The sequence below is a fragment of the Macaca thibetana genome, chromosome 4 (genome assembly GCF_024542745.1).
Source record: "Macaca thibetana thibetana isolate TM-01 chromosome 4, ASM2454274v1, whole genome shotgun sequence".
NCBI classification, from domain to species: domain Eukaryota; kingdom Metazoa; phylum Chordata; class Mammalia; order Primates; family Cercopithecidae; genus Macaca; species Macaca thibetana.
Genome location: NC_065581.1, coordinates 34,896,851 through 34,921,062, shown reverse-complemented (window position 1 = coordinate 34,921,062; position 24,212 = coordinate 34,896,851). Strand labels below are relative to the sequence as shown.

At 56.6% G+C, this 24,212-nt stretch overlaps 1 protein-coding gene across 6 annotated transcripts in view; it reads left to right on the top strand.

Annotated features, from left to right (window-relative positions):
• The window catches only part of GRM4 (glutamate metabotropic receptor 4), a 127,268-nt gene that overhangs the window by 34,737 nt on the left and 68,319 nt on the right, over positions 1-24,212 (top strand). For 5 of the 6 annotated variants that reach the window (XM_050787586.1, XM_050787588.1, XM_050787589.1 and 2 more), the window contains exon 3: positions 22,278-22,494. The exons of the other annotated variant lie outside the window; for it this stretch is intronic. In XM_050787586.1, the coding sequence (XP_050643543.1) occupies positions 22,278-22,494 (217 nt within the window). The remainder of the gene's footprint in view (positions 1-22,277; positions 22,495-24,212) is intronic. 6 annotated transcript variants of the gene reach the window in all.

The window sequence follows — 24,212 nt, the reverse complement described above, 5'->3', positions numbered from 1 at the left end:
CCAGGCGCGGTGGCTCAGGCCTGTAATCCCGAGGTGGGAGAATCACTTGAGCCCAGGAGTTCGAGACCAGCCTGGGCAACGTAGTGAGACCCCATCTCTGCAAAAACAAATTTAAAAATTAGCCAGGCGTGGTGGTGAGCACCTGTGGTCCCAGCTTATCAGGAGGCTGAAGTGGAAGGATCGCTTGAACTCAGGCATTTGAGGCTGTAGTGCGCTGTCATTGCACTGTTGCACTCCAGCCTGGGCAACATCTCTAAAATAGAAATAAATGAAAAGAAAGGAAGGAAGGGAGGGGGGGAAGGGAAGGAAAGGAAGAAGGAAGGAAGGGAAGGAAGAAAGGGAAGGGAGGGAGGAAGGAAGGAAAACAGAGAATGTAGGTAAAAGCTGTAAATGGAAGGCCGTTATTATTGCAATTTTCAAAGCCAGAGGGAATGACCAAAGGGAATGGTTAAGGACAGACCCTGAGAGCAGTTGTTTAGCAACCTGTGACTCCCAAAGACGGTCCTGGTGAAAACATAAATGGATTCAAAGCTGCAGGGAAGAGAAGTTTGGGGAAGCAGATGCCTAGCAAACTGACAGAGGAAGTTAGGGGTATGGGAGCATCCCTGGCTGAGAGGTGCGGTGAGGGCATCTGTGTCACTCCTATTCTTGGTGTTTCATGCCCTGGGCCCCAGGCAAAGGAGGGAGCCAGGCAGGGGATGGGGTGGGGGGCTGAGTCCTGTTTTCACTAGAGGTGTTTCCTGAGCCTCTCCTGCCGCCTCCAACCCCTTCCCACCAAGAAGCTGGGGCCAGGATAGTTTCCAGCTGGAACCTGCCATGGGCACTAAAGTGTCCTCATTTTGGGGGAAGCTCACACTCCCCACCTTCCACACTCAGGCCCTTCTGTCCCCCACAGAGAAACTGGTGAGTCCCCCCAGCTGCATCAGATAAGACCCAACAACAGGGACCTCCCTCTCTCCCACCTCAGGAGGGTGGTTGAATTAACTGCCTTTCATATTTTTGGCAGAGAGCTGTCAGTGAGACCCAAACAGGGAATGCACTAATTGAGGGTCTCCTTCTGGGAAACCCCTCTGATTGGCGTCCAGGAATCATGGGTCTGCCATGGCCGCCAGCCCGGCATGGCTTATAGAGCTGTAAGCAGGGAGATGCTGCCTCCCTGGGGCGGGGGAGAGGAGGAAAAGAAAGGGCCTGTTTAATTTAATTCTGTGTTTTATCGCTCGTTGGATAAATAACCTTCATTAAGATGGAAGGTGGGGGGATGGACAGGGAGAAGTTTGATTAATTTCAAGCTGGTTTCTCATTTGTTAATTTTCTCCCAGTTCAGCAGGATTATTAAAACAAATTACAGGCACTGCTCTCTCCTCCCTGGGCTGAAGCAGGGCTCTCGGGGAGTGATCATGTACCCTCTTCCACTACGTTTATTTAGGTGCAACTTGGGGTGAGTGAGGAGGCCTCCCCATTTCAGAATCTCCGGGCAAGTCTCCTTTTCTTATTGAGAAACCTCAATAAGATCTGGACAATCTGGAAATGGAACAGGTGGGGATGTGCCGGGTCTGGGCACCCTCCCCCAAGCAGTGCCAATTCCTGGGCAGGCTGGTGACTGAGGAGAGAGGCAGTGCTGCCAACTCCAGCCCATGGTGCCCCGGGGGGCAGCCTCTGGGCATCCCCAAGCCGGTGCCAGTGCCCAGCGACCTTAATCCTCCTCCATCCCCACTGCCACCTGGCCGCTGCCCATGTTGACCCCCACCCAGCACATCAGCTCTCGCCCACCTGGAGCTCTGCCCCTGCCCGGCTGGTTCTCCCACGGGCAGGACCCAGCTCTGCAGAAAGCTGTCCCCTGCTGGGGTGTTGGTGGGGGACAGCACTTTCCTGCCTACCGTGGGCAGTTAAGAGTTCCAGCTGCTTGATGGGCAACTGGGCAGGATGGCAAGATCTGGGGTGGGTTATGAACACTCTCGTGCTCCCCAAAATGCACAGCATTTCCTTAATGCTGCCTTCACCAGTGCTGACTCTATGTGTGTGTTTGTGTGTGTGTTTGCACGGTTGGTTGTACTTACCACCAAGAGCCCTGTGAGTATGAGTCCAGGAGTGGCTCCTCATCCACGTGTGGGCACACCTGCCTGAGCCGCTGCTCCTGAATGTGTGTGGGGTGGGGGTGTATAGGGATGCTCAGTGCACCTGTGTGCCTGAGTGACCTTGCCTGTCTCAGAGCATGCCTCCACCGGCTCCTGGAAGGGCTGGATCCTGGCGTGTGTGTGTGTGTGTGTGTGTGTGTGTGTGCGCGCGTGTGTGTGTGTGTATATGTGTGGTCTGTGTGTGTCTCCTCCTCCCTGGCCCCTGCTGCTGTCAGCTGATACCCAGATGCATGAGACAGATTGTCTAGAGCTGCCCCCAGCCTTGGCAGACTGAGGGTGCCCATGGGGAGCCCTGTCTCTGCTTGGCTCCTTGCAGTCTGTGGGGCACAGGGTTCCCCTGGAGAGAGGCTGTCCCTTGTGGGCTCTGACTGTCACTCCCAGCCTGCCCTGGGGGGAACTTCCTGCTATCTCACCTCCAGGCCTGAGCTGGAGGAAGGCTGGGCAGAGGAGAGCTGCCAGGCAAGACAGATGGCCTGCAGCCTGGGCCAGGGAGGGGCACCACTTTGATCTCTGATGCCTTGGGGACTCACAGGCTGCAGGTGCTACCAGTCCAGCACCCAGGCATGGCGGGGAGGCTGAGGCAGACACATGCTCCAGGAGAGACATGTCATGTAAGGTGGGGCTGAGAAGGGGTATGGTAAGGGGGCAAGGAGCGGGGCTGCTGTGGCTGAGATGTTCAGCAACAACCTCTCTGATAATGTGACGTTCGATTAGAGATGTGAATGGTGTGAAGGAGGACATTCTGTGGAAAAGCCCAGTCGGCAGAGGGCACTGCACATGCAAACGCTGTGAGGCTGGCCATGCTTAGGGTGCTTGGGGACTGTCGCAGGAGGCCAGTGTGGCCAGGTCGGTGGGGGAGTGGGGCTGGTAAGAGCAGAGGTAAGTGAGGCAGTGGAGCCGACGCAGGGCCAAGGCTTTCCTTCAGTGTGGGAGGGCTTGGGACAACAAGTGGGTTTTTTTTTTCTTTGGTGGTTGTTTTTGAGACAGGGTCTTGCTCTTTCACCCAGGCTGGAGTGCAGGGGCGCAGTCGTGGCTCACTGTGGCCTCGACCTCCTGAGCTCAAGCGATCCTCCTACCTCAGCTTCCCAAGTAGCTGGAGCTATAGTTGTTCTCCACCATGCCTGGCTAATTTTAAATTTTTTGTGGAGACAGTCTTGCTGTATTGCCCAGGTTGGTCTTGAACTCCTGAGCTCAAGCAATCTGCCCACTTCAGCCTCCCAAGGGACACCATGGTTTAAGTGACGGTTGTGCCTGAACATGTGACCCACTATGTCCCACATGTGTCCGTGTGCACATGTGTGGACCTAGACCACCCAGGGAAGGGGAGCAGGCTGCTGGGGAGGTGTACATGGAACAGAGAGTCAAAGAGCCTTGGAGGTCCTTCCAGCTGAGGGCACAGGCAGGGTCTCCATGGCTCCAGAGAACTTGGAACCACATGAAAGTGAGAGGGAGGCAGACTTCAGCTCAGTATCCTGAAAGCCTGGCAGCCGCAGGTGCTGGAATTGACTACTGTGTAGAGTGATGAGCTGCCTGTTGCAGGAGGCAGGCCAGCAGAAGCCAGAGGCCCCAGTCAAGGATACCGTAGGGGGTAATCCTGCCCTCCACAGCTAAGAGTCTATGGTTAAAGGCCCCCTTCCAGGAGACATGGGTGGGTTTGAACAGAAATCCGCTTTTGAGACTGGACAGCAGGCATTGTGGAGGTCTTGGAGGACTGGGCAGGGCTTTGGGCCCCTCTTTGAATGTACTCTGCAGATGCCCACTGTCTGCTGGTGCCCGGGAGGCCTGGCTGTGCCTGCTGACTGGGGTGGCAGGCCTCTCTGCAGGCTCTGCTCCAGAGGCAGCCCCTGCAGGGACCCAATGAGGCCTGGGTTGGTGGTGGCAGAGCTTTGTCAACCTTCCGCCTTTTATGAAGATTCTGGGGCAGGGGCCTGAGTGGGTGGGACAGGGTGGGAAGGGCTAAGATCAATGAGGGGTTGCATTAGTGGGCCTGGGCTGCAATCAGCTGCTGGCAGCTGAGGACAGCAACTTCTCTCTAGTCCCCAGGTCCTCACGCTGAGTGGCGGGTAATAATTCCTACTGGGAAGGGCTGCTATAGGGGTGGCATGAAGGGAGATGACGGTGGAAAGCACTATCACAGGTGGGTCCCTGGAGCAGACCTGAGTGAGGGTTGCAGGCACTCTAGCTGAGAGGGGACCTCGAGGTGCACCGGTACAGGAGGGGAGGTGAGAGGGAGGGATGGGGGGCTGGTGCCAGTGCCTTCGTGAGCGGGAGACCTTGGTGGGCAGCCAGGAGATGGCAGAAGCAGATCCTCAATACAGGGCAGGAGCTGACCTGTTCTCTGCCACATCCCAGCACCTGGCACACTGTGGGCACTGAACTGGACATTGGAAGGTCTCTGCAGGCGTGGAGGGAAGTAGAAGGGCTGCGGGGGAGGCCCCCCCCAAATCAGGTCTGCCATCCTTCCAGAGAAGCTGGGAGGTTGGATTTCTGGGCTGGGGATCATAGGAGGCTGCCACGACAGAGCCAGAGGGTCTCAGGTGATTCCATCCAATCCTTATTTCTCTGTGGAGGCAGCATAGTGTGATGGCAGGCAGAGGCCGGCTGCGAGGGTTCAAGCCCCGGCTCAGCCACTTATCAGCTGAGTATCCCTGGGCAAGTCCCCTCCGCAGTGCACTGGGCTAGGCACTAGCAGCTCTGTCTGCAACAGGTTTCTGGTGAGGCCTAAATAAATTAATGCATAAGCAGTGCTAAGAGCAGAGCCTGACACATCATAAGTGCTTGAGAGCTGTTAACTCTTATTATAGTGGCTGTTAGGATTATTCGATGAGAAACCTGGGGCACAGGAAGGAGGACCGTCTGCTTTGAGGTCATGCGGTGAGTTAGAATTCAGGTCTTCCCATCGTGGCAAGCTCACGGAAGCTGCGGAGTGTGGCAATGGCAGAGGTGGGGTAGGGTGGCCTTCTTCTCCTGCTCTGGGCTGGGTCCCTGCCCTTCCTCGCCCTGCCTGTGCTGCAGAGGTAGCTAGAGAACCCACAGCACCATTGTTTTCTTGAAAGAATGGGCCCAGAGGGGAACCATGCAGCTGGCTTTGGAGAACTTGTTAGCCTTGTCTCCTGGCTCCAGGCCCTTGTGTTTTTGGTGTGCTCAGTGTCTAGGCAAGGGCTTGTCAACTGTTTGTCAAAGGAGGAGACACCCAGGAGCCAGAGGGTTTGAGGGAGGGTCATATTTCTCTCCATCTCCATAGACATCCCAGTCCAGGCTGCTGTCTCCTCTCACCTGGACTACTGCAATGGCCTCCCGCTGGTATCCAGGGCCCATCCTGCCCATCATGCTATGTCTCCCATCCTCTGTTTTGGCCTCTCAGTTTCTTGAACCTGCCATGGGCCCTTGGCCACAGGGCCTTTGTACCTGCTGCCCCTTCTGTCTGGGATGTGCTTCCCTCCCCTCTTCACCTGGGTTTTGCCTACCTATCTTCCAGATGTCAGCCAAATGCCGCCTCCTCAGGGGAGCCCTCCATTGCTACACTGACCAGATCCAGGACCTTGTTCCAGGCTCTCATCCCCACCGCCTCTCGGACATCACGATTTTGTGTGTGTTGGCGTGTGGGTCTGGTGAGAGGCCAGCTCTCCTGCTGGACTCAGTTTCACGAGCTCACAGCTTTGTCTGCTTTCGCTTACTGTGGCCTCCTGGTGCTTGCTGTGGTGCCAGGCGCATAGAGGTGCTCAGGAGGTATATTCTGAATGTGTCCATCATGGAGTGGAGCCATATTGCCTCCCCCCCTTGCCAGGTGCTAGAGGGAGTGGAAGGTTACCATGAGTACCTGTATGTGGGCCCCTTCCTGCGGGCACCACCAGAGATCAGGTCAGAGCCAGGGGCTGCCAGTGTCCAAGGACAGCGTGGGAGGCAGCCAGGAATCGGCCAAAGATCCCTTGGGGTCCTTCTCACCCCTGGCTTCGGAGATACCCCCTGCAGGCTGAGTGCTCAGCAGCCAGCTCTGCCCCAGGGCCATTGAGGCTGTGCTGGGCGGAGGGAGGGGCCAGCCTCTAGCCGCCTGTGGTCTTGGCTGAATTGCTGGCTGCTTGGCCCATCCATTCCTCAGCTGCCTTATCCACACCAGGCCAGGAGTTTCCAAATTCTCTTTGCAAGCAGAAAATATCCCACAGCAGAATCTTGAAGAAACCTGATGATGAGAAGCAGGTGAAAACCGACCATTGCTCAGGCTCGCCTGTTTGTAGTTGTCATTAATATTTATTTGCAGAACCTGCAAGATGACGGTGTGGGTGCCAGGCACTGTCCTAAGTCCCGGGGCTCCAGCAGTGAGCAAGGCAGATCTATCCCCTGCCCTCAGGGAACTGATGTGCCAACGGGAGGCAGACATTCCTCACTAGATGCGTGAGTGAAAGGTGTGGTGTTGCAGGAAGTAGTGTGTGGAAACAGCCAGTGCAAAGGCCCTGAGGTGGGCTCCTGCCTGCTCCTGCCTGTTCAGGAACAACATGGCTGTTGGAATGGCTGGAGCAGGGTGAGTGAGGGGGAGGGTGGTAGGAAGGGAGGCCAGGGGGCTAATGGTGCAGGTCATGTAGAGGCCTTGGGAGCTATTGAAAGACTGTGGTTTTTACTCTATGAGAAGGGAGCCTCTTTTCTTTCTTTCTTTCTTTTTTTTTTTTTGAGACTGAGCCTTGCTGTCTCCCAGGTTGGAGTGGAGTGGCGCGATCTCAGCTCACTGCAAACTCCGCCTCCCGGGTTCAAGCGATTCTCCTGCTCCAGCCTCCTGAGTAGCTGGGATTACAGGCGCCGGCCACCACACCTGGCTAATTTTTGTATTTTTGGTGGAGACGGAGTTTCACCATGTTGGCAAGGTTGGTCTCAAACTCCTAACCTCAGGTGATCCACCTGCCTTGGCCTCCCAAGGTGCTGGGATTACAGGCATGAGCCGCCACACCTGGCCGTGATGGGATCCTCTTTTTTTTTTTTTTTTTTTTTTAAAGACGGAGTCTTGCTCTGTCGCCCAGCCTGGAGTGCAGTGGCCGGTTCTCAGCTCACTGCAAGCTCTGCCTCCCGGGTTCACGCCATTCTCCTGCCTCAGCCTCCCGAGTAGCTGGGACTACAGGCGCCCGCCACCTTGCCCGGCTAGTTTTTTGTATTTTTAGTAGAGACGGGGTTTCACCGTGTTAGCCAGGATGGTCTCGATCTCCTGACCTCGTGATCTGCCCGTCTCGGCCTCCCAAAGTGCTGGAATTACAGGCCTGAGCCACCGTGCCCGGCCGGGATCCTCTTAAAGAAAGGAGCCCTGTGGTGTCACTCAGGTTTTAATTGGGTTCCTCTAGCTGCCAGGTGGGAATGCACCGTGCATGTGTGTGGGAACGGCAAGTGTGGGTGGCAGGAGACCAGCAGGAGGCTAAGGGCCCTGTTGTGATAGCCCAGCCAGAGATGCTGGAGCTGTGGACCTGGGTGGTCCTGATGGAGGAGGTGAGTCGTGGTTGGATTTTGGATCTCTTTTCAAGTAGAGCCAACAATATTTGCTGATAAATCAGGTTTGGGATGTGTGAGAAAAGGACTCAAGGACTTTGTCAACACTCTGGCCTGCACAGCTGGAAGGCAGAGTAGCAGTTACCTGGCAGGGAAGGACTTTGAACCTGCTGAGTTTGGGACACCCATTGGATAGCCCAGGGGAGCAGCAGCTGGATGGGAGCCTGGAGCTCAGGGGTGCATGCTCTGTCTCCTCGCCTGCCGTGGTGAGATCTGGTGAACCCCTGAGAGGGCAATCCCAGGCCCCAGGGAGTGAGTGGAGAGGCAGACAGAGGGAAGGGAGCGCTGAGCCCTGGGGGCCGCCAGGGTCGGATCAGGGACAAGAGGCAGGACGAGCAAAGGAAGCTGAGAGGAAGGAGGGGACCAGGAGTAGTGGGACCACCAAGCGAGGAAGGGACTACCCGGGTCAAATACTGCAGTGGGGCCAAGTGCAATGAGGACTGGCGCTGGGGAGAGGGGACCGAGCAGCCCCAGCCGCAGCTCAGCACCCCCAGCCTGGCCGGTCACCTAGCCTTGCCTGCATCTTCCTTCCGAGCTGGGTTTTGGCCCCCCTCCCAGGGGTCAGGCTCCCTTTCCCCAGTGGAAGCCCCCAGAGCCCCAGGAGGGCCTTCTCTCTGCCACCCTGGGGCTGCCAGCCTGGCCCTGGCCTGGCTGTGATATAAATTATGGGGAAAGATGGTGATGTGACTTTTATCGGCTCATGTGTTCAATAATGGTAATACATCCCATTATATCATATTATATTAATATAGTGCAATATATTACACACAGCGCTGCACATTAACTTGACTCGAGAGCGCACTGGGCAGACACCATGGTTAATTTTCTTGGCCTAGCCACGCCCCGTTGCCAGCACTCAGTGCTCCTGGTGATGTGGTCATCAGGACGTGGGGTGCAGTTACGGACACCCCAGGCACTACACTGAGGTTTTCCCAGACCCGCGCCTGCCTGTGTGAGGATTGTCGGCTTTTGGAGAAGGGGCTTTCGGATGTTGTTACTCCCACCTTGTGGAGGCCCCTCTGTCCTTACCCATGAGAGCAGCAGTGGTCACCTAATTAAGCCCCCATTGAACAGATGCAGAAACTGAGGCTCATAGATGTGAAGTGGCGCCCAAGGAATGTGGTGGGGAAAGACCTGGAACTGGGACTCTCAGCTCCCCATCCGGGCTGCTTCCTGGGTGCGGGGATGGTGTAGGCAAAGGGCAGGAGGCTGGGAATGGACACACAGTGTGTGCCAGGTGGGGAGGGAGCAGGGGGTGAGAGTGCTCAGGGGCTGGGGCCAGACAGACCAAATCTCATTTTGCCACTTGTTGTATCATCCTGTTTCCATGTATTCTTGGGCCTCCGTTTCCTCATCTGAAAAATGAAGGTAATAAGTAATGTTCGCTTCATGGGATTGTTGTGTGAGGGAGAAGTGAATAATCTACATGAAGTGCTTGGCACAGAGTAGGTGCTCGTTAGCCGACAGCCACCAGTCCTGTTATGATGACAAGAACACTCCAGTAGCCTCGTGCTGCTGCCGCCTCCCGCCCACTGGCAAGGATGCCTGGCCCTGGCCCAGTCCGCTCCGTGTCCCCAGCCCTGGGGAAGCCCGCCCTGCCCCACCCTCAGCCTGACCCCTTTGGGTCCCACAGCCTCCCTGGGCTGCCCCCAGCTCTCCCTGCCCCTTGGACATTTGGGTGTGACCTAAGGTCAGCATTGCCTGTGTCCTGGCCCACAGACAGCACCGTGGCACAGAGGAAGCCCGGCTTGCCATTGGGTGGGCCTGTGTATGAGCCCAGGCACGTTCCTCAGCTTCGGAGGGGCAGCTTCTCATCTGAGGATCGGGCTCCAGCTTCCTACCTTGGGGCCGTGGTGAGGGTTACCAAGCAAGGCTGTGCATGAGCCTCTGCCGCACCTCCTGTGTGTGAGAGAGGTGCATGGCTGGCTCCGAACATCTGGGCCAATTCCTCCCCTCTCCCCAGGCTTCTGTAACACCCATTCTCCCTCGGGACCCTCGCAGTGCCTGAAACACGCCAGTCTCTCACCATGGTGCCTGCGGACAGGTGAGGAGACTGAGGCTCACAAAGGAGGTGACTTGCCCAAGGTCACTCAGTGAGGCAGCTTCTTACCTCTGAAAGTTGGACTTTGAGCCCTCCTTGGAAAAGGGGGCATGGCTGTGACCCTTGGGGCTCCTTGATGGGCCTCTGCCCTGCCCACCTGGGCTCCTCCTGGCCTCCCCCGACGGATCACTGTTGACAAGGTTACTGAGTCAGCATGTAAAACCTGCAAACGTGAGTGTAATTTATTGATCTACATTTCGCCTATGAAATAGGACAAGTGCTGATTTGAGGATCGCGTTTGCTCTCTCCCTCGTCCACGCCTCCGCCCGCTCTCTCGGGTGCTCTTATCTGCGGCCCTGCCTCTGAGCCTGCATCGAGCCGCCTCCTTTGTCAGCACCGCCGAGGCTCTCCACTCCATGCCCTCTATTCTTCTCCAGCTTCCATGCCTTATCGGGCCCCTCTTTTTTCCTGGGCTCCTAAGAAAACATGTAATGTTTAAAAGGGTGAGACAAGGGACTGAATAAAGCGCTTTCTGGGGAAATATTTGTTCAAAGGCCTGTTGCCTGCGTCTGTCTGGTTCTCTCCTGGAAAACATAATTCAGAACGGGCCTGGAAATTAATCCAAGTGTCCGCTTGTTCTCCTGATAAGAGGCTGGGCAGAACCCGGGGATGGGGAGACAGGGGTGTCATGGGGCAGCTTCTCAGCATTTGCTTCTGGGGGTGTCAGTGGGGGACACGGTGCGACAGGTCCCAGGAGGCGAGGGATGCCAGAGGGAGGGTCCTGCCTGAACCCAGGAGGGAGGAAGGAGACCTCAGAGCACCTTCTGTGTGCCGGGCATTGCCGTGGGTGGCCCGCTTACTGCAGAGTGACGCCACTGGCTTGCCCGGGCGCAGCGTCAGACCATGTGAGAATTGGAGCTGCTGACCAGCTCTGTGACCTTGACAAGGCCCTGAGGCTTTGGGCCTCGGCTTCCTCACCGGCTGAAGGCACTTCAGCACTGAGGTGCTTGTCTCATGGGCTGGCTGTGCACAGGGAATGAGGTGTCCCCTTTGTTCAATGAACGCCTGTCCTGTGCCAGGTGTCTGAAGACACAGTGGGGGGATAGCATGAAGCCCCAGGCTGTTGTTTTGGAAGGAGATGGATACTATATGAATTAAGTAAGGAAATATAGTGTGTTAGTAGGCGATCATTGTGCAGAAAATCAAAGCAGAGGAGGTGAAGGCGGGGTGCAGGGGAGGGAGGTGGGATTGGTCAGGGAAGGCCTGCCTGAGAAGAAGACATTTGAGCAAAGTCTTGAAGTGAGGGATGAGAGGGAGCGAGCCGCATGCATGTCTGGGGGAAGAGCATTCAGGCAGCGGAACAGCCAGTGCAAAGGCCCTGAGGCTAAGTGTGCCTGGAGAGTTCGAGGCTCAGTAAGGAGGCTGGCGTGACTGGAGCTGAGTCAGTGAGGCCAAGCTGGGAGTGGTTGGAGATGAGGTCAGAGGTGTTGAGCATGAAAATGCTTTGTTAAAATGCCAAGTGTTGCGGGTAATTCTGACAGACTGCTCTGAGCTGAGCCGTAAAGGGCATTTTATTAGCACCTGGCAGGGGCTCCCAAAGGAAGGCTGGTGTGTCAATTTTGCAGGAAGCGGGGAGGCCTGTTATTGCTCCTGTCCCCTGCACACCTTAAATGCCCCAGTCCTTCCCGCTGGCTGCAAGATGGTGCAAACTCTTCCCAAGCTGTTTCCCCATGATGGTGCCAAGAGAAAAAAGAGGACCCTTGGGACTTCAGGGCCATGCTGTGGGGGTGGAGGACAGGTTAGGATCCTAGTGAGGGACCCTGACCTGGCCACCAGGGCACAGGTGGCAGTGGTGGTCCACACGTCCTGGCCATACCCCTGGCCTCCGGGAGAGAAGTCAGGGGCCACGAGATCACTCTCTGGCAGCCTCGTGTGGGGTTGGTGATCCTAATTAAAAGTTCAGATGCAAAAGGCTTGATGATGGAATTTCTAATTAAATCAATTTCATCTCGTCTGGGAGACAGGTTTGCATATAATAAGCATGAAATTAATAATTATGTATAGAAACTAGCTATTGCTCAAAGCAGAGCCATTTTACACAACTTTCCAGGGCTCCTGCCCGATCTTTTGTGCTGGAGATGAGTGGGCCACTTCAGCCCTTAGTTTGACAGCCAGGAGTGGAGGTGGGGGCTCAGCAAGGAAAGGAAGCAGGGCTGGTCTCCGGCTACTGCCCTGAGGATCCTGCCCCACAGGATGGGGGCGGCCTTCTCACTAGAGGCTGCAGCGTCACCCTCAGATTCTCAGTGTATGTGTGTAGATGTTGCGTGTGTGTGTGTAAATGCATATGCATGTGTAGGCCCACCATGTACAGAGGAGACAGGTTTTACCTGACAGCAGCATGGAGTCTGCAGCTAGTCCGAGTTCAAATCCTGGCTCACACTAGCTGTGTGAGCTTGGGCAAGTAACTTAACATCTCTGTACCTCAGTTTCAGAAAAATGGCGAGAATAAGAAGGCCCACCTCATAGTGCTATTCTAAGATTGAAGGTGTTAGGGTGCATGAAGCTACTTAGGACAGTTCTTGGCACATAGTAAGCACCCGATAAGTGTTAGCTCTCATGATGATGAGGATTGCATGTATGCGTGTGAATTTAATTCAATACAATTCTGCCCAAACCAGCCTGTGATGAGTGTGAACTTGACACATCCAGGGCCTTGAGGTGGAGATAAATAAGAGTCATTCCTAGTTCTCCCAGAGCTGGAGCCTAATGTTTACTGCTCCTTGGGTCTGTCAGCATAGGCGAGGTGATGGTGCCATAACAAACAACCCTCAAAGCTCCGTGGCTTAAAATAGCGTCAGCTTAACTCTTGCTGTGTTACATGTCTCTGGGGGTTGGCTAGGCACTCTGCTCAGGGACCCAGGCTGGGCTGGAACATTGCTCAGGGACCCATTGCTTACAGTAGCAGAGGAAATGTATACCCTGTAGGTCTCAGGACTGCAATTCAGTGCAGTGGGACAGAAGCGATGGGCATGCTCTGCTCTCAGCTCATTGTCCACAACTTTTCAAGTGGCCCCAAGAAGGCAGAGATCTTGAAATGCTGGGCTGATGGCTCTTGCCCAGCACCCAGCATTAGTTCTATGTGTATTCATTCACTATCGATTGTCTCTCCCACTCGGATGTCAGCTCCAGGAAGGCAGGGATCATGCAGAGTACTCAGTGGGTGCTCAGTAAACCTGGTCAAGTGAGTGAATTAATGAATGAGCAGACAGAGCTTTGGAGGAGCATGGGTGGATTCTGGGAGAGTGTATGGGGGGAGGCTGGTGGCTACAGGAGCAGCTGAGGCAAAGGGACCGCATGGGCCTCATGGCCAGTTCTACTGTCTTTGATGATAGTGCCTGCAGCCTAGGACACTCTGACGTGCACTCTCCATCACAGAGGGGAAACTGCAGGTCGTGGTGTGATAGGAAGGGGGCTGTATCGTGGGGGGCATAGGTTACAGGGGCAGAGGAGGGCCAGAGCAACCCTGGAACTGGGCAGAGGGGAGGTCCATCTCCAGGCTGGGGGGAGGAGCAGAGCAAGGGAGGCCAAGGGCCCTGGGGTGGCAACTGCAGCTTCTTCAGCTAACAGGAAGAAGGCCGAGTTCGGGCTGGTCCAGGGTGGGCCCTCGCAGGCTGATCTGTGACCTGTGCACTGGGGCACGTGTCGGCTGGCCAGGGCCAGACAGGGGCACATGGTCAGGCCCCAGAGTGACTGGATGCTCAGGGCAGGAGTTGGCAGCTGGTCTGCGTCCACAGAGCAGAGGAATCGATCTGATTAATGAGGGCGTCAAGTCCTGAGGTGAGCGCCCAGGCAGGCCTGATTCGAATTCCTGGAGGGTCTGTGGGGAAGGGGCTGGTGTTCCCAGATGGCTCTGATGAGTGTCAGGGAAGGCGGCATTGAAGGCAAAGGGCCCCATTGTGTGTCCCTGGAGGAGTTGCTGGGGTAAGGACAGACAGTCTCCTGATCTGGGGTCTATCCGGCTACTCCCAAAGACCACCCAGTTGTGCCCACTCAGTCCCCTGCCCAGGTGCCCCCCGCCATTTCCCCTAGGCCTTATTCTTTGGTCACTGGGGTCAGGACAGCTCCGTGGAGGGCATGGGTGTGTGAGGCCTCCGTGGGGCTGTCCCAAGATGTCTGGGTTACTCTAACCTTCTGCTCCTGAACCCAGTGGTGTGCATCAGCGATGGGCCCGGTCAGGGCTGAAGGCTGGGGACTGCTGGCGTCCTCTCCGTGTGCTGGCCCCACCCTACTCCCTCTGCTGCCTCCCTGCACCCCCTGCTGGTCCCCACTCTCTCTGTGACCACATATAATTGATCCCCAATGCTGTGAGTCTCCCGCTAAGTGCCTGCCACCCACCTCCCCTCCACCCCGAAGCCCCTGTCCCAGATCAGGCAGCGTCAGCTACTGTCTGCAGTGCACTCGCCGCCTCCTCCTGGACTGCCAGGCCTGCCTCTCCAGACTCTTCCCCTGCAGGCTGAGGGCCATTCTGACCACCTGTACCCCTGCCCAGGCTCCCTCCACAGCTGCCCTGGCTCCCAGGAAAGTCCTGCCCTCCTTAGCAGGGCCTGGGAAGCCCCTGTGGCTGGGCCTCTGTGCACAGCCAGCCTGGCCCCAGGCCCTGCCATTGTTCCCCTCACCCTGTGGCTCTTCCCTTGCCCATGGGAGATTGGGGGGAATCTTTGTTCTCCCAGCCACAAGTCTGACTCCCCAACTAGGCTGATTCTCTGAGTGTTATTTAAATTTGTGTCCCCAGCACCTGGCCAGAGGGGTGCTCAGGTGCTCTGTGAAGGGGAGCCCTACTGAGTGTGCAGGTGAGACCCGCTCCCAGCCCACAGAGGGAGGGAGGAAGGAAAGGGCAGTTGGCAACCCCTCCTCTTGAACCTCTGGCCGCCCCGCCCCAATCTCTGCAGCTAAGGCCCTGTGGGGGAGGCTGCACCACTCAGGCCCCTGAGGAGTCAGGGTGGGGGATGTTGCAGGCAAGGCCCTTGGAAGCCGGCACTCTCCTCCTCTTTCTCTGAACCACACGTTCCTGTCCACCACAGCTTTCATGTACCTAAAAGCATCACTAGCTTTTATCTGTGAAGCAAACAGCTGATGCTGAGAGCCCGGTGGTGGAGGGCCTAAAGCAGCCAGGATCAGAAGGGCAAGGAGCATGCAGCCAAGCCTGGGGCTTGTGCCGGCCCGCGCAGGCTCCCCTGCTCCCTGGGCGATAGGGGCTGCGCAGGCCAGGTGGGGATCTTAAGGTCTGCCTGGGTCCTGGCTGGGCCAAGGCTGGTGGCCAGAGGTGGCTGCAAGATCCCAGACTCAATCTGTGGTGGCATGGCCTGGCCTGTGGGTGGAACAGAAAGAGCAGAGTCAGCAGGGAGGGTGGGGCAGAGCTGGAGGCCTGCAGGGCATGCCCAGGAGGGTGGGAACAGGGGCCCAAGCAGCTCAGTCAGCACCTTGTTTCTGACATCTCCTGATGGGGATACTCAGAGGACACTATCATCTCTCCAGGCCTCAGCTTCCTCATCTACAAAATGGGCACAATGATCCTAGCCCTGCCTTTCTCTCTAATAAGAATATCTAGCATTTGCCCAGGGCCCCCATGCGCCCGGCCTGTTCTAAGCACTTTTTGTGTATTTGCTGATGCAGTCCTTTCTGTTGTGATTGTGATGACTTTATGGGGAGGAAACTGAGAGGGTTCACTGGATTGCCTAAGGTTGCAGAGTTGGATAGCGAAGCTGGGTCACAGCCCCGGGCAGGGTGGCTCTGATGGGTGCTGGACACTTACATGCTGTGCCAAGCATTAGGGCAGAGGAGGAAAGGCAAGGTGCTTTTAACAGAAAAGGTCACAGGCAGAGGAGTGTGGGTTTTGTCAGGTAGCCCCTGGGGTGTCTGTGGTGATGGCCCTGGACGTCTGGTCACTTGACTTGGGGCATACGAGGCCTTGTGGGGGTTGTGGTGGGGATTTCAACCCTAACTGAGCCGAACAGTCTTGAACAAAGCTCCAGCCTTCAGAGACTCTGAGTACTGTGCTCCGGGTGGGCACTGAGATGCTGGGCACGTTCCCTGCCCTCCAGCATCCTCGTTCCACCTTTGGATGGCGTGGGATGTGGACCAGCTGCCCTCAGTGGATTTTCAGATGCTGCGGTTCTGGGAACCAGTTACCCAGAGCTGGAGCTGTGGCCTTCTGGGTCACCGCCTGTGTGCTAGCCGGTATCAGCATGCCTGGGCTGGTTGTGTGAGGCTGCTGGCTGGGCCTGGGGCAGCCCGAGGGCAGATCCAGGCACTAAACACATGTGTGTGCCTGGATACACACATGCACACATGCTCTCACACACAGGCATACACACATGCTCACACACACACAGGCATGCACACATGCTCACACACACAGGCATGCACCATGATCTCACACACACACACACACACACACACACACACACACATATGCATGCATCATGATCACACACACACACACACACAGGCATGCACACATGCTCACACACACAGGCATGCACCATGATCACACACACACACACACACACACAGGCATGCACACATGCTCACACACACAGGCATGCACCATGATCTCACACACACACACACACACACACACACACACATATGCATGCACCATGATCACACACACACACACAGGCATGCACACATGCTCACACACACAGGCATGCACCATGATTGCACATGCTCACACACACAGGCATGCACCATGATCTCACACACACACACACACACACACACACACATTGCATGCACCATGATCACACACACACACACAGGCACACATGCTCACACACACAGGCATGCACCATGATCTCACACACACACACACACAGGCATGCACACATGGCCTTTGCACTGGCTGCTCCCTTGGCCTGAAACACCTTGGCCTCAAATACCCCTCCCTGCTGGGGTCCTGACAAAGACATCGCCCTGTAAGAGAGGTCTCTCCTGGCCACTCTGCAACACTCCCCTGTTTCTTTCCTTTCTTTTTTTTCCTCGCTCCTTATCCCCATCTAATAGACTCAGAAGCTTATGATGCACCTCTGCATGACCTGCCTCCATCTAGACTGGAGCCCACTGAGGGCAGTTGTCCATAGTCCATCCCCAGCCCTCAGAACTATGCCCGGAGGCCGTGGGTGCTCCATGCCTCTTTGTAGGGGGAATAAATGAATGAATGTGCAGGGCACCCATGTGCTCAGGACACATGCTATAGCCCATGCGCCCACGTGCATGTGTGTATGCGCACACACACTCAGATGTACTTGAAATCCATCTTCATTGTTGCTTAAGTCCGGAAGCAGCTTTTGTCTTTCCTCATGTGGCATGGACCTCCTTGTCACTCTGGAAGCCAGAGACAGGGGAAGAGGAAGAGAGGTTTCTTCATGCATCCTCCCACCCCTCAGCCGCTCACCCCTTATCTCAGCCGAGGCTCTCCTGGGTGGTGGCTGCAGGCACACTGTGTGTCACTCCAGGGGGCCGTACAACCTACCCCTCATCAGGGGGCCCAGACAGTGGAGCACTTTTTGCACAAACACTTTCTGCCATCTCTGCTGGTGTCTCCCAGGATGCAGTGGGTATTGACTAGTGTTTGGGGGTGGGAAGAGTCTAGTTCACCTCTGCATCTCTCCACGTGGCCTTGCCTGCACAAGGTGGGGTGCTTAGAAGGCCTGTTGAATTGATGAGTAGGCAGAGAACAGTAACACCGGGAGGATGTGCCTGGTGCCCTTGGAGCGGCCGCATTCAGTGCTGTGGAAGGCTAGGCCCCCTCTGAAGGATGAGGGCTCAGGGAGGGCTGCCTGGAGGAGGTGACATTTAAGTTGGGCCTTGATGAGCAGGGGGATTTGGATGTGGGAGATGAGGTCATGGGCTCTGGGGACAGAGGAAGATAGACAAAGAGGAAGGAGAAAGGGACAGACAGAGGGACCTAGTGCAGGATGCCTGTACTTGGTCAGGGGCTGCTGGAATCTGAGTTCTGACTCTTATCCCTTGAGGGTGTGACACAAGCTGCTGCGTCCCCAGCACCTGGAACAGTGCCCAGTGTACAGTAGGTGCTCAATGTGTTGGGTGAGGGAAGCAAAGGAGGCAGAGGGATGGAGCAGCTGGCACCGGGGCGGGCACCGCTGTCTCCCTCCCCTCCTGCTGCTGCTGTTGGGAGAGGAGAGGAGCGTTCTCTGAGGAGAATGTAAATTGCACGTCCCCCTCCTGCTCGGGCTGGGCTGCGGAGACAGTGGGAGTTGAAGAGACGTCAGAGCCCCACATGGGCCAGGTTGTCACAGTCACCTGCTTAGACGCAGACATGGCTCCCTGCCCGCCTGTGGCGGCCCCTGACACCTCCTGCCCCCCATCCCTCCACTCCAGGTTGGGGTAAGAGAGCCTTGGAGAGCCCGATAGCATTCCCAGGATGTCCCTGTGACAATGACAGTGACAACAATGAGACTATGGAGAGAGCGCGTGATGGGAGGGGGCCGGAAGAGAGGGAGAGTCCTAGGAGGTAAAGTCAGAGAGAGGCAAGAGAAGGCGATTGCTGCCAGAGGAAGTTTAGCGGAGGAATGACAGCTCCCCTAAGAGCTGACCCTTAGTGCTCACCGCCTGCCAGGCGGTGTTCTGAGTGCTTTGCCTGAATTCCCTCGTGTGACCCTCACAGCCTTAGGAGACAGCTATTGTAATTATTCCCATTGTGCAGCTGAAGAAACTGAGGCCAGGGGAGGTGAAGTAACTTGCCCAAGTTGTTTTTCAGCTGGTGAGAGGCAGAGCTGGGATTTGAGTTTAAGCAGTGTAGCTCCCCAAATTCTACTTGAAACTGTCTCCCTAGGAAGTGTGGGAGGGCTGGAGCTGAGGAGGGAGGCTGGGGGGAGAGCAGACAGGAGAGGCTGGCAGGTGGACACATCACAGGAGGCTGGCTTATCCCTGGGATCCTGTTCAGGAGCCTGATTCCCACACCCGTGTCTCAGGGTTGGGTCCTTGTTCCAGTGTCTCAGGAATTATTGGGGGAAGGTCAGGGGCCCCTCCTGGGCTCTTGAAATCAGGGGCCTGGGGCTCTTCTGCAGGCTGACATGCGTATCCTACAGGAGCGCATGCTTGGCCTCCCACCCTCTGGGGAATGGAGTGTGTGCCGTGGGCTGGGGCCAGTGTGCCAGGGCCCCGCTCTGGATGTGGGCCAAGGTCTGAAGGCTTCTAACGAGACTGGCCCCACAGGGGATGCCCGGACATCCATCTGTCCATCCTGCTTACCACCTGTGCTGAGCACCACCTGGGCCTAGACAGGAGCTTGGAAGGAGGAATAGGGATGAGTGAGAAGGAGCCACCTCATCTGGGGGGGCCTCTGTTTCCATCTGCCGCATGCTGTGAGGCCTGGCTTGAGCAAGTCCAGAAACCGGAGTGGGCCTCCTTCCCTCTCCCGGGAGCCAAGGCCCGGTGGGAGGAAACACCAGAAGTAGGGACAAGCTTCTGATCAGGAGGGGCGTGGAGGCAGGCAGGTGATGATCGCTCCTGGCTGAGGCGCAGCAGAGGCCAGCGAGAGACGTAAACAAAACACTTGTCTCTCAGGGACCTCCCCCCAACAAAGAGCTAACCTCCCCTGCACAGCGTGAAGAGTGCAAAGGCTGAGAAACTGCTCTAAAACACAAGATTTCTTAAAAACAAACCAGCCATGACTCGAATACCATTTTCAGACCTCAAAAATAACAACCTTAAAGTGAATTAAAAAATATCCAGTCAGAGCTCACATTTTAGAGGGTGCTGTTTTTATGCTAAGTGTTCTCCAAGGCAGAGAGGACTGGGCTAGTTTTCAGTCACTGCTGACAGAGCAGGCGAGGGGACACATAGATTCAGGTATATTCAAGTGTGGTTTGCTTTCCAAATGGGTGAAGATGTGCATGGTTCAACACTGGAAACCTACAAAGGGTAGAAGGTGAAAGGTCCCTGCCCGATCCTGTCTCGGCCACTTGCTTTCCTCCCCTGAGGCAATGCACATGTTTTGTTTCAGAGCAACCAGTATGCACTTCCCCTTTCACACAGTAAACAGCTTCCACCTGCATGTTGCCTCCTTATTGCTGTTATTTTTACCCCACAATATCTTGGAGACCCACCCAGAGCAGTGCCTGGAAATCAGCCTCGTTCCTTTTCACAGCTGTGTAATATTCCTTATCTGGCTGGAACTTCTTTAAACAATCCCCTCTTGATGGACATACAGGTTGTTTCCAAAGTTTTACTGTTACAAACAGTGCCAGTGGATAATGTAGTACATGCCATTTTATAAAGACCACAAGAGCTACAGTGAGGGGGTTTGGGAGTTAACCCTTGTTCTGCTTAGAACCCTAAGGTTCTCTCCTGTCTGCTCTCCCCTCAGCCTCCCTCCACAGCTTCTCCCACACTTCCTAGGGAGACAGTTTCAAGTAGAATTTGGGGAGCTACACTGCTTAAACTCAAATCCCAGCTCTGCCTCTCACCAGCTGAAAAAAAACTTGGGCAAGTGACTTCACCTCCCCTGGCCTCAGTTTCTTCAGCTGCACAATGGGAATAATTACAATAGTTGTCTCCTAAGGCTGTGAGGGTCACATGAGGGAATTCAGGCAAAGCACTCAGAACTTAGGGTTTCTAACCCTTGCTTAGAACCCTTGCTTAGAAAATCCAAAAAACCAGTTAACTGTTTCCCCTACCCACATCCTCACCCGTGAAGGTCTCAGTGGTTTGGGCTTTTCCCACAGGGGAGGCGGACAGTGAGCCATCTGGGCCATGCTTTTGGCAGTGGGCATTCTCAGGGGAGGGTGGACCCTCCCTGCCCCCAGTCAACTTTCTTATTGTCATTTGTCCATTTATTAAGAGGCTGTGGGGCCTACTACGCGTTGACTCTCCCCATCCTGCTCTGCTCCGGCCACACAGGCCCCTTGCTTGGCCACCCACACGCCAAGCTCATTCCGCAGGGAGCTGCCGCTCCCTGGGCTCCGATACCTTCCTATCCTTGCTCATGCTGGCTCTGCTCGGCCGTCGCCTCCCCAGAGAGGCCTTTCCTGGCCTTGCCACCTGCCACCCTGATGTCCCACCCCCTTATGCCACTCTGTGAGGCCTCATGGTTGTGGAGAATGGTCCCGGTACTTGTTAGCTTGCTTGCTCCTCTCCTCCCACCAGAAGGAAGCTCCGTGAGTGTTTTATTCACTGCTGTCCTCAGCACTCGGGACATCATAGGTGCTCAATAAAGTATTTGTTGAAGTGAACAGAGTTGAATGTTGGGATATTGAGGTGGGGCTCCTAGGTTGGCAGAAGCTCTGCCCTGTCCTGAGGAGGGGAGCTGACTGGTCTGGGAGGTGGTCCCAGGGATAGGGACACATTAGGCTTTAGCCAAGTGGGCAACCACTTGCCAGGTGCACCCCCAACCTCCCACCTGGCACCACTTGCCAGGGGCACCCCAAGTATTCCTGTCCCAGGAACATTTCCCCACCCATGGTTGCCACTGGGCCTGAAGTCCTGGCCACAGGTTTCTTGGCCAGGATTGAATCTGAGTGATTCCTTAGGGGCATAAAATCTTAGTTTTGACGCCAGCCGGGATCAATATGCATTCCCCACCCCTGTCCCCTTGGACAACTGAGCGGGCAGAGGGCACACAGGAAGGAGAAGTGTTCCTGTGGGCCAAGCGGCGAGTGGAGCCCACAGGCCCTGACCAGCCAGGAGAGCAGAGCAGTGGGTGGGGCCCTGGAAGGGAGGGGTGGAGAGGAGGGACCATACCCCTTCCCTGTCCTGGGGATGGTTGGGTGTATCTACAGGAGGCATGGGGTCTGAGTCTCATGCCTGCCTGGGGAGGGTCCAGGTGAGGCCTGTGGAGGCAGGAAGATGCCCTGTGACTAGAAAGCCCTGGGGCTGGGGCAGGGCCCTGGGTCAGCTCTGCCTTGGAGAGGTTGTGGGACCCAGCAGGGTGGTGACTCTCTGGGCTCAGTGTCCCCAGCTGCAGAGAGAAGGGACTTCCTGAAGCCCACCCTGCTAGCTTCCTGGGCTTCCATCCTTGGGGGTGGAGTGGGGGACGGGGGAGCTGGAATCGAGGCTCCATCTCCTCTGAGCAGGGCACGAGGAAGGAGGCTGAGCTGGCAGAGAGCTGTGGGGACAGGGTCTGCTGGGTCCTGATCAGAGGGGCTGCCTGGGGACATGGGATGGGCCACCTGACCCCTCAGGGCCCCTCCTAACACCCAAATCCCCAGGCTGAATCATCTCATGTATGTGGGGATTTTCCCTGGGCTGGGATCTTTGAACTCTTTGTGTAAATTGAGGCAGCCAGAGGCTCCCAGGATGTATGTGTGTGGTGTGTGTACGTGTGTATGTGTGTGCGTGTGTGTACCTGTGCGTGGTTGGAGTGTCTTTGGGGACCCCAGGGAGGCTGGTTGGGAGACTTTCTGGAGGAGGAGGCAGTGCCCATGGGGAGGGGTGGGCTGTAGTGGTCCCAAGGCTGTGGGGACCAGAGGGAGGTTGGTGTGTAGGGGAGTGGGGCTGGCTCGGCGGGGTGGGGGCAGCCGCCACCCTCAGCAGCCCCTTTCGCCCCTCAGATACCCCAGATCAGCTACGCCTCCACCGCGCCAGACCTGAGCGACAACAGCCGCTACGACTTCTTCTCCCGCGTGGTGCCCTCGGACACGTACCAGGCCCAGGCCATGGTGGACATCGTCCGTGCCCTCAAGTGGAACTACGTGTCCACGGTGGCCTCGGAGGGCAGCTATGGTGAGAGCGGTGTGGAGGCCTTCATCCAGAAGTCCCGTGAGGACGGTGAGTCAAGTGCCTGGCTGAGGGGTCATGCCGGGCTTGGGGGCATGTGACTGACCCACCGAGAGCCCCCAGCCGGGGCCTGATGTGGGCTCTGACTGCCTGGCTGTTGCCAGGTGGGCCTTGTCCTCCTCTTTGAGCCCTGAGTTTGGCCCATGGCCTCACTGGGCTCTGGGTGACTCCTGTGCATGGCAGGTATGAGGACTTCGCAGACGTGGGTGTGCAGATGAGGGCACTGTTGACCTCCCTGGTGCGGGAGCCTGCAGGGCGGCCGCTGTCCTCACAGCAGAGGAAGGGACGGGGTGGGGACGAGGGCCTTGTTTAGAGGGCTGTCAGGGACTCGGGAGATGGGTGGACAGCCAGGCAGGCTCTCAGAGGAATGAGGAATTTGGAGCCCCTAAAATTGACCTGTCTGTGCTGGGGGTGAGGGGTGAAGGGCCGTGGGTGCCCTGTGCTGGTTTGGGCATCAGTGAAGAAGGTGTCGCTGTGGGTGGAGTCTGAGGAACTGGCAAGTATTTATTCTCCTCGAGGTCTTCCCCTCATACCCTGATGCCACCTTCCCCCATTAAGCTTGCTGCATTGCCTTAAATTGCTGTCCTCAGATGCTCTGTGATAAAGCTTTCAGGTGTCCCCAGAGATAAGCGGCTGAGCAGTAACAAGGGTTAACCCCTTGGCAGGTGACTCCCACCTAGCAGGGCCTGGGAGCGGGCCCCTGGCTGGGTCTCTGCTTCTGCTTGGTGCCCTGGGAGGGCTGGCTGCGTGGGCTGCAGCTGTGGGCATCTGGGAGCAGCAGGCAGCCCTGGGCTGGGGGGCCTTCACCTGGGCTGGGGTGAGCCAAGATGGGACGGCTCCTAGGAGGTTGTGGGGCTGAAGGATGGTGCCTGTGACTTCCTCGGGGCCCTGTTGTGGTGTGTGGGGGAAGCGGGGAGGCCCTTCTCCCTCCTGGCAGACCCACCTCCTGCAGAGAGGGCCCGTCTGCCCTGCCCCTGGTCTCTCCCAAAGCCCTGCCTCTACACAGCTTGCCAGCGCCTGAGACCTTGGGTGATAGTGTCTGTATATTTATACCCTCATGGCCTCAGGACTCTAATTGCTTTTCCTAAGGACTACAGAGTGTCCGCAGGCTGCCGTTGATAACACCCCGTGAGCATAATGCTGCTATAAATCTCAGATAAGCCTCTTTAATTGTACTGCTGAAGCTGCTTGGGTGCCTCCACCTGGTGGAGGGGGCAGCGGGGCGGTGGGAAGTGGGGCAGCGCTGACTGATGGCTGAGGCTCCAGGCCACTCTGCACTCCGGCAGCCTGGCAGAGCAAAAGGAAGCAGAGGTGAACAGTATTCCACTCCTACCTCCAGGCGGGCTGGCAATAGCACCTGGGGACCCTGGCAGACAGTGTCAGAGCCTCAGAACCCCAGAGCCCAGCCCCTCCCTCGGGCTACCCACATGTCCTTTCCTCCTTTGCTCAGACCCAAGACCTGGGCACCTCCCTCTGGATGGCACCTCCTACCCTACTCTGCTGGTTCCTTTCCTCCTTTGCGGCTTGAACTCTTCCCCACACCAGCCTCCTGCCTTTTCTGTTCAAGGCATGACCTTTGCAGGATTTAGGGACAAAGGTATAGGATGGGGGAAGGGCTCGAGGGCCGTGAGTCTCTGTGTTCAGTTGTGTTCAGTCCCTGCCCTGAGGGACCTCAAAGCCACCCCCAGTGCTCATACAGGCCTCCCTCT